At 47.5% G+C, this 10,095-nt stretch overlaps 1 protein-coding gene and 1 long non-coding RNA gene across 2 annotated transcripts; both read left to right on the top strand.

The window, feature by feature from the left end:
- The first annotated feature begins 368 nt into the window (after window positions 1–368).
- On the top strand, window positions 369–1,152 carry LOC119276633. The gene is made up of 2 exons (XM_037557790.1): window positions 369–558; window positions 658–1,152. The coding sequence occupies exons 1-2, from the start codon at window positions 460–462 to the stop codon at window positions 934–936; spliced, it is 378 nt and encodes a 125-aa protein (XP_037413687.1). The 5' UTR covers window positions 369–459; the 3' UTR covers window positions 937–1,152.
- A 182-nt stretch (window positions 1,153–1,334) lies between these two features.
- LOC119368767 lies at window positions 1,335–10,089 on the top strand. Its single transcript, XR_005176734.1, has 13 exons — window positions 1,335–1,559; window positions 1,722–2,492; window positions 2,628–2,780; window positions 7,146–7,285; window positions 7,393–7,594; window positions 7,735–7,812; window positions 7,930–8,046; window positions 8,152–8,549; window positions 8,661–8,856; window positions 9,011–9,109; window positions 9,252–9,508; window positions 9,648–9,723; window positions 9,830–10,089. It is a non-coding gene; the product is annotated as an uncharacterized LOC119368767 (long non-coding RNA).
- Window positions 10,090–10,095: the final 6 nt, after the last annotated feature.

Here is a 10,095-nt window from a genome sequence, read left to right as displayed (position 1 = left end):
CTCGGTATCCTAGTCGTCTGTAATCGCATCTAGCAGCTGCACCAACGCATTTAATGACATGTATTCAAGCTAGCAAGGATATATGCCACACCGTATTCTGTATTTTCATACAGTAGCATTCAAGGACTGACGAAAATGCATGGCAGGCTGGTTAGACGTGCCATCGATCCACCCATTATGTGCATGCAGTGCTAGCAGCTAATCCACTCACTGACGAACATGGGCAAGCTCACGCTCCCATGTTTAGAGATAAGCCGATGAGCTAGCCGTTTGGAATCCGAACGTTGGGTCTGACGATCAGACCGTTGGGGAAATGCTCTATTTATACCGCCGGAGAACAGCAGCCTAATCCTTCTTCTCCTCTCAGCTCTCATCAGTGAATAGCTTGGAAGCGCAGCAATGGCGGCTTCTTCTTCCTCAGTTCGTTCCAGAGATAGACGCTAACACCTGCCGCTCATCATGTGCCCTGATTGCCAGGAGGTCAGGGTGGAGACAAACATCTGTAGCAAAGAAGGGCCGAACGAGGGGAGGCGCTTCTACAAGTGCCCGATCGACAGTGTAAGTTTTCATCCATGTCCACAAGAAGTTCCATGGGAAAATCGATAAATGAAGTCTCACATTTTTGTTTGTGTTTTTTTGCGGCATGGGGCTGAGCAGGGCCCGGACAAGTGCGGCTGGTTCAGGTGGGAAGATGTTTACGCCGGAATCATTCGGCGGAGGGAAGCTCGCCTGAGGTATGGAGACCCATACCGTGTCCAAGGTTCGAGCCAAGGCATGGCTGGACATGCTACGCAGACGCAGCCAGAGCAGGCACCCGAGATCGTCAGGCAGCCGCGGACTGAGCAAGCACAGGCCAGGGGAGGCCGCGACTGGCTCGTTATCTGCCTCATGGTGATCAACATGATCTTCACCCTGACCATCCTTTCACGGGTGTGATGAGCTACTATCAAGCACGCTATCCGTTCTAATCGTAGACATATGTTTTCCAATTATCCACTGTAATCGTTTCCCTCTAGTTCTAGTTGCGAGTCACTGAGCCTCTTGATTAGGTCATTAATGGGTCATCGAGTTAGCATGCAAAAGCTTGTCAGTGTATGCTTCAAGTTTATGTTTATTAATAACCAGCTCATCAATGTATGATTATATGCATCATCGGATGGACACGCTAATCAGTCTAGCCAGCGGAAAAATGTTGACATAGTCAGAGAGAGGCCCCACTTTTTGCTTGATTGGTGATATCTACTTGCTGGACGTAGTAAATTGTGTTGACTAGTCAGGTCGGATGTTAACTCTGTCGCCAACTGTGCACACAACCACCATCACCTAGCAGTAAATAGAACGCGTGCTAAAACTAGAAGGGAGCGGTGCGAGCCATCTCCCCTGCTTTTCTGCCTCACTCACCGCACACCATCTCGGCATCTCCTTCCTCCCCCTACCAGCGCTGAAGCTTGCATTGTATCCATGGCACCAGCCACTTAAGCAAACGGGTTCAGCCCTGCAAGTCGAGGATTCAAGCAAGAAGAGGAGGCAGCAAGGATTCAAGCAAGAACAGGAGGCAGGTATGTAAAGGAAAATCCAACTCTCTGTATCACACTCGCATTTGCAAAAAATATTCATCTGTAGCAGTAGGGATCCATTGAAATGCTCGAGTTTAGTACAGATTATTATAGAAAGCCATTTGATTTACCAGATCCATCTTGTATCTTCTGTTCAATCTGTAGTGCGCACCTCATCACATCGGTGTCGTTGGCCGGCATGGAAAGCAATGTAGACCTAGAGGCGTCTGATTTACAGGTCACAGATAACTGGGAGTTCGCATCCGCCGTAGGCCCAGGCGTAGTTACATCTAGGATTTCAGTCCAAAAGCTGTGCAACATATTCTCCCAGTTTGGACAGTTCAAGAGGAAGTTGATAGCAGAGATTGGTTTGAAGGCGTGCTGTCACTCAGGTCCCTGCCGAAGCTGAACCTGAAATTCAGTTCATTCCTCATGGAGAGGGTGGATGCAGACACATGCGTAATCACCATAGATGAAGGGCGTTCAATCAAGTTCACAGCAGCTGATGTCAACAATGTTTTTGGGTTTCCAATAGGTGGGAAAAGGATATCATCATATCCATGTGACTTGTCGGAGGCATGCATTGAGTACAAGAAATTTGCAGAAGAGCTTAGTGACAAGGGCACACATAGCCTAAAAGCTGTAGAGGCCATAATGTTGAAAGACATCCAGGAAGACTCGCCTAGCATCGCCATAGAGATGTTCAAAATTGCCGCTGTCATTTTTATTTTCGGGCATTTGCTATGTCCTTCGTCGAAGAATGACTACACCAGCGTAGACTACTGGGGTGCACTGAACACAACTTTAGAGATCAGTCAATTTGATTGGTGTGAATTTGTCATCGAGCACCTGTTAAGCGTTGTCCGAAAGCTGAAGACTGATCTTCAGACATGGCACTCAACTATACATCTTGTGGGTTGCCATCTGTTCCTACAGGTGAAATGAAATGTGTCCTATTTTTCTTGTTTGTTGCAAAAAAAATTCTGACAATGGCATGCATTCTGTCGTGATATACCATAGGTCCATGTTGATAAGAGAAGTTCTGACATTTTTCTTATCACCCCTCATCAGGTTTTTGTGCTCGACAATTTGGACCTGGGTCAGCTAACTCCTCGAGACCCTTCGACGCCCAGGGTTTGTGTTTTCGATTATGACATCACCCGCAAGATGATAGAGGCGCTCAGTTGCAGTCAAAGTGGTGAACCAGCATTTTCAATCTCCAGGGTATGCCGGGGGACTCGCAATTTTTTTTGTATTTTTTTTGTCAGGACCCCGACTCAATGCCACATCGATCTAGCATGTAACACCTCATATCACTTTGCGGCCTCACGCACGATATTCCCACGGGTGTCACCTTACCTTTGCCCGGGACCGTTTGCGCCTTTTGGCACACGTATATGACAGTGTCGCTAGCATCCATATGATAAGGAGCCCGGGCTGACATGGCTAGTCGTAAACCCAAAGTGGCACAAACTTACAGGGACAGGCATCCATGACCCAGCATCGAACGTGTCGGTCATCAGCGAGTGAATCCAGGCTGTAGCACTGGGCTAGCAGGACTCCGGTGAACCGGGCTGTAGCGGGCTAACAGGACTCCGGTATTCATCGCGTGACATTTCCCCGTAGGGACAGACACAGGAACGAAGAAGAACACATGCCGGCCAGCCTAAGTGTTCCGGAGCAGCAGCAAGCTACCATGGCTCAGTGGAAACACTAGGAGACATTTCCCGGTAAGAGAGGCTACTAAGGATAAACAACTAGATAGCCAGATCCCACACATACCAAGCATTTCAATAACATACACACAATATGCTCGATATGTGCAAATACAACATGGCATCACAACATGACTTTACGACACAAGTAATTTATTCAATAGGCTCCGAGGAGCGAGATATTACAAACATGGGTCTCATGACCCAACACTCAGAGCATACAAGTCAAAGCACAAGCGGAAGCTATCATGTCTGGGTACAGACATCTATAAATGAAAAAGGCTGAGAAGCCTGACTATCTACCAGATCCTGCCGAGGGCACAAGATCGTAGCTGAGGTAACAAGCTAAACGTCGAAGTCCACGCGAAACTACTAGTGAGACTGAAGTCTCTCTGCAAAAACATAAAATAGGCAAACGTGAGTACAAATGTACCCAGCAAGACTTACATCAGAACTAACTACATATGCATCATTATCAACAAAGGGGATGGTGGGGTTTAACTGCAGCAAGCCAGCTTTGACTCGGTGGCTATCCTAAACTACGACTGCAATGTAACTCTTTTGAGGTGGCGCACACGAGTCCACATATTCACCATATCAATACACCACTATGGAACCGCTCCCGTCTCCCTACGAGAACGCCATCCATAGCACTCACACTTATCTTGCGTATTTTAGAGTATCCACTTTCACTTGTCTATGAACTGATATAAGCAACCCAGAAGTCCTTTTCCGCGGACACGGCTATTCGAATAGATGATGTTAACCCTGCAGGGGTGTACTTCTTCACACACGCTCTCACCACTTACCGCCGTTTACACGACATGTACTCGGCAACCTTCAAGCGGAAGCCCAACGTGGGTGTCGGCCACGGCCTACCTAAACACTCGAGTCTCTAGTCCAGGTTTATCGCCTATTCGGGTTCCATCCATGAGGAGATCCGGCCGGAGTTTCGCTCACAGCCCCAAACGATGTGAACAGGGTTCCGTGACACCAAACGGGCGCCCGGTTTACCCGGCCACGTGCCTACCGCATCACAGCCCACCCCTACGGTCAGCGCTGTCCACGGCCTCCAGCATACTACAAACACCAGAAACTACTTGCAACTCCTGGACAGAGGACAAGGGTGATTAAGAAGCCGAGAGGGTCCATTGGTTTTGGGCCCAATGCGTGGTAGTAGCTGAATCATGGATCACAAACACAGAACTCAGTTCCTGAGGACGGCTGCAATGAGACAACCCACCATGTACTCCTACATGGCCTCTCACCGCTACCTTTACCAAATCGTGTTCACACACTTAGCTCACACACAGTAGGACATGTTCACACGCCTCTGATTCATCCCCGATGAATCAGACCTGACTCAACTCTAAGCAGTAGCAGGCATGACAAACAAGCATGAATGAGTAGGCACATCAGGGCTCAAACAACTCCTACTCATGCTAGTGGGTTTCATCTATTTACTGTGGCAATGACAGGTCATGCAGAGGATAAAGGGGTTCAGCTACCGCAGCAAGTAACAAATATGTCGTTGTTGTCCTAATGCAGTAAAAGAGAGCAGGAGCGAGAGAGTGGGATTTTATCGGAATGAACAAGGGGGTTTTGCTTGCCTGACACTTCTGAAGATAACATTGAGTCTTCATCAGTGTCAACGATCACATCATCGGTATCACGTCTATCGAGAGGGGACGAGTACCGGCAACACAGAAGGGAACACAATCAATGCAATGCGCAATATGATGCATGATCATGACATGGCAAAAATGAATGTGTTTTGAGCTAATGCATCTAGCAACAAGTTAAATGGAGTTGGTTTGAATCCTAGGTTCAAATTCAAACTCCATATGTGATTATTTAAATGCCATTCACTTCATTTGTCCTAAACAGTAGTGATAAGTTGTTCTAACATGCATGAAAATGATACAGATGGATTCCTTGAATTTTTCTGATAATTTTTCATATATAAATTATTTAATTTGGAGTTACGGTTGAATTTCTATGAATTTTAGAAGTTTAGGGCATTTTCTGAAAATATTAAATCATTTAAGATTTATTTAAATTCCAGAAAGGAATTATTGCGTCAGCATGACGTTGGCATGACGTCAGCAGGTCAACGGGCGCCGTCCAGGTCAAACTGACCTGTGGGCCCTGCATGTCAGTGTCTGGACTAACTAAACTAATTAAAATTAACCCTAACTAACTTGGTTAGCCGGGCGGGGCCCGCATGTCAGTGTAATTAGTCTAACTAATTTTTTAGTTAACACTAATCCTAACCTAATTAACAGGCCGGCCCCACCTGTCATGGACACAGGGGAGGGTCCCGCCATGGTCAACGTGGGTCAAACCCACCGGCGGCTTGACGCCGGCGAGGCCAGCCGCGGTGGCGAGCCTCGGGTTTTGCCCACAGGGCTCGATTTGGCGCGCGGAGCACAGCTTCGGGATGCGGACGCTCGTCCGCATCCAACTGTGGTGGTGGCGCGGCCGGGAAGTGGCCGGAGTGGTGCCGGCGACGAGCTCGGCGGCGGCCGAAGCTCGGGTGCAAGTGGGGATGGGGCTGCGGGGCGCAAACAAGCGCGGCGAAGTGCCACGGAGGCTCTACGCGATGCGGGGAGCGCGTTGGGCGCATGCCCGGGACCAAATGGTCACCGGAGCATCACCGGCGACGAGTGCGGCGGCGGCGAAGGTTCGGCCATGGTGGAGACGGAGCTAGGGGACGAAATCAGGTGCGGGGAGTGAGGGGAAGAGAAGAGGAGCTCACGGGGGTTGCGACGGTGGCCTCGGGGAGCTCGGGGAGGCGTCGGAGGCGGCGAATCGACGGCGACCATCGAAGGCGGTCGAGGACGAAGACGATGGCGTGGAGGCGAAGCAGAGCTTCCCGAAGGGCTTGGCTCGGTGGGGAGGAAGAGGGGGTCGGGGCGGAGCTCGAGGGCGTGTCGGAGAGGCTTCGGAATGGCTGCGGCCGCGGTAGCAGCGTCGGCGGCGACGAGCTCCGCTCGGTCGCGGGAGGGAGAGGGAGCAGAGGGGGATAGGGACGGAGGGAGAGACGCGGGAGAGTGAGGGAGGGTCGAGGGAGCCGCGTGGCGTCTCCAGGGAGTAGCGGAGGCAAGCAGGGAGGCAGGAGGTGGCCTGGGCGTGTGCCCGCGCGCTCCGGCCACGCGCCTGCGCCTACTGGCGCAAGGAGGAAGGCGACAGGGGAGGGAGGCGGCGGTGGGCTGGGCCAGCGGGAGGAGCTGGGCCGGCTGGGCTGGACAGGTAAGCGGCGCCAGGTAAGTTCTGTTCTGTTACATATTTTTCTTCTGTTTTGTTTTTATTTAATTTATTTTGCCACTGTTTTGAATTTAAAATAATTCAAACAATGCCAAAAACTCCTCTGAATATTTTATATTGCTAGATGGACTTTTCCAAAAGCTTATAAAATATTTCAGGGGTATTTGAAATTATATTCTAATTATATGAATATAACTCAAATTCAAATAGCTAATGAATTAAATCCAAAGTCCCAAAAATAATTCCTTAAAAATGTTCAATATTTTGGTTGGGACCAGAACCCTTACCAAAAATTATCAAACATTTAAGAAGGGCATTTTGGAGCAATGAATGAGATTTTTAGGGGTTTTGCCCTTCTTTTATTTAAGTTTTTGAGGCTTCCAAATTCCTCAGTTCAAATTTCATTTGATTTAAAACATGAAGCTCACATGAGGTCTAGCCTAATGCATAACAGGACCAGGGATGTGACATTTTTCCAAGATGATAGGGTCACTCAGTTGTTTTTCGAGTCATCCTTACTATGCAATCGATGACCACTTTTCTTAACAACGGTTACTCTCGCATTTACATAATGCGGCATCCCTCACCAAACCGGTTGCTCGGCCAGAAGAGCCACATGTTCAGGACACCAGATCAAATGCTACAAGGTACAATTCAAGCGCGGCACCCAACTCAAACAGGCAGGGCACAGCTAGGAAAGGCCCTGCTGACTTTGCAAACCATCTTCGTGCCCGGTATTCGAGCCTTGTAAGTAATCATTTTTCGCACCCTCATCCCAACATCCAACATAATGACCAGCAAATCATTTTCAGTCACTACTTTTTTTAACTGCCTGTCCATGTTTTATTCTGCAGTTCTCACACCCGGTAGCAATTTATCTGAGAGAACACAATGCCCGTGCCATGCGCAACATGTTCGAATTGCAGCAGGCATCATGCGACGAGATGGTTGCTTTTGCAGACAAGATAATGATTAGTTTAGCCGATGGGTTTTTACCGAGTAACTTCAACACCCCTGGGCATGAAACTCATGCATTGCGAGACATTGCAATTGCTGGTACGACCCTGTACCGTTACGTCGTTTTTAGCCTTTTTTGGCCCGTTAACCGTGTTAACCAGTTAGCCTTTTTAGAAATATAGATTATTCTACCCGTTAACCGTGTTAACCAGTTTCATGTTGCCCAAATGATCATATAGGTGCATCACATACACCTGTCAATGTCCCACCAATCCGTTCTTTGGGTGCTAGCTTGCCGCCTACAGTACATGCGGATGGTAAGTGTTTTGTTTTTTAGGTTTCCATACAGTGGTTTAGTACCAACACATTTTTTGAGCTCTAGTAAGTGTTCCTGACATCTATTTTCCCTTTTTCGACGACCCCTGAATCACCAGCTTGCTTGACAACTCATTCTAATAGCCACAGTCTAGTGCCTGGGAAGCGCAAGGAGCTAGGTACAACACCATCGAGCAGTCGGCACTCTGCTGGATCAACTACATCCGGCACACACAGTTTAGTCGTCATGTTTTCTCTTGGCCCATTTTTGGTGTATCCCTTCCTCCATACCATCCCATAATCATCAACAGTAGTCACTTTTTTTATGTGATACGATTCAGGCACGGGTGAACCAAACATGAAGAGAATATGTATCCAGCAGCCCCCATTTGAAGATGACAATGATATTTGTCCTCCGTATAGCAAAGGGAAGACAAGTCATTCGCACCGCAATAACCTGGATGCTTCATGCGCTGAATCAAAGGCCGCGGCACAGTTTGCTAGTGATATCATATCAGAGTTAATAATCTTATATGCAGACAAACACCCAGATGGATGCCAAGGCTCGATTACTTTTGGCCAGAGTTTTTTATGAACACACTGAGAAAATCCTGCTAGCTGGAGCTAACATGGCACGCGATCCTTGGTCAGCTGGTTCCGTGCCATCTGCCCCGTCAGCAATTGCATGTTCAGCTATAAAGGATTGGTTTGCTAGCGCAGCAGAGTGTACATTGTCTAGGTAGTATATCAATCTGTTCTGGAACACTTGTCCATCTGCATCAGATCACCAATTGTGCTCATCAGACGGTCATTATATATTGAGATTTTTTTGCACTTTTTTTAAATGCAGGGTCTGGGTCATCCACAAGTGCCCAAGGCTAATATACATGACCAGGACACACATTGCTGACCAGCTTATTAAGGGTCAACCGATGAGTCATGAGATGTGCGCAGTCATTATGCAGCGGTTCGGCCAGATCGACGCAACGCTAAACTGCGATGAACCTGGGCTGAGGTGGAGAAAATTCATGGAGCCAGACTTTGATGTAAGACCAGCCACTTGCCAGTTTTATTTATCTATACTCCATCGGTTTTCAATGCTCAACATTTTTATTTTTATTAGCTGATTATGTCTAACTCCCCTTTTTTCGTTTTCCTCTTTACTTTTTTGCATGTCCCATGCTCTACGACCTAAAAAAGACCTTTGCGATTGCCGATGGAGAGCTAACAACAATTAGGTCTATCCAGTAACAATTCAAGCAAGATCCCATGTCATTCAAAGTTGTATCTTGTCGTATGGTTAGTTCATCTCTTTTCTGACATGTGTTCTTACCAACCCTAAAGGCACGCCCGGCACCTCTCATGTTTTTGACCACCCATACGATGAGCTAACCCAATTTTACGCATGTTTTATTGAACTTACTCATTTTTTATTCAACAGTTTTATGCTCCTGCCATTCTACCATTGGGGTGGTGCCTATACGCCTTTGATTTCACAAAGAAAAAGATTACCGTTCTAGACCCACTCATTGGCACGACTAGTTTCAGCAACGAAAGCATCAGGTTGCACGAGTACGCAACCGGGAAAATCCTTGATGGGTTGTTCTTGTGTGCGAGGCACTTCTACTCCAACTGGCCCTACAAAACAGAAAGATGGACCAGGGACTTCCCCATGATCATGGAGGACAATTTTACTAGGTTTTTTCTTTTTTCCCTTTTACTACTTGCACGGTCACCTATGTAGATTATTTTCAGATTCACACATGTTTTTTCATGCACTTTTTGTACAAAAAAATGTCCAGCTGAAACCTTTTTTTCTTATGTCTTATGTGCACAGCGAGGAATCTGGGCTTTGTGTGACTTTCTTATCCAAATTTTTCGATGGCGAGAAGCTCGTGAAGTCACTAAACAAGGTACGCCCATCATTATCAAGACTCCTTTTGCAGCCATTTATTTTTTCGTGCAATTTATCATCCAGCATGAACGCTTTTTTTGTTGGATTTCTTTTTTTGCTCACAGGAAAACTTGGAGTTGCACCGACACACCCTCTTGTATGACGTCATGCGACTAAAGGACAACATCTCGCTCGTCCCATCAGATGTACTTGAATTCATCAAGACCTCGTTCCATGTTCTCTAAGCATGACTTCATGCAATGTGCTTACGATCACTCGCGCGCCACCCTCGCGAAGGCACCACAACTGATTTTACGGCATATCAGCATGTATCCATGATAAATTGGCGCACCTTTAAATCTTTGCTACCATCCTCACCCCCCCCCACATG

This window comes from Triticum dicoccoides, chromosome 1A (assembly GCF_002162155.2).
Source record: "Triticum dicoccoides isolate Atlit2015 ecotype Zavitan chromosome 1A, WEW_v2.0, whole genome shotgun sequence".
Taxonomy (NCBI): Eukaryota; Viridiplantae; Streptophyta; class Magnoliopsida; order Poales; family Poaceae; genus Triticum; species Triticum dicoccoides.
Note: the sequence above shows the minus strand (reverse complement) of the source record. Positions and strands in the feature narration are given on the sequence as shown.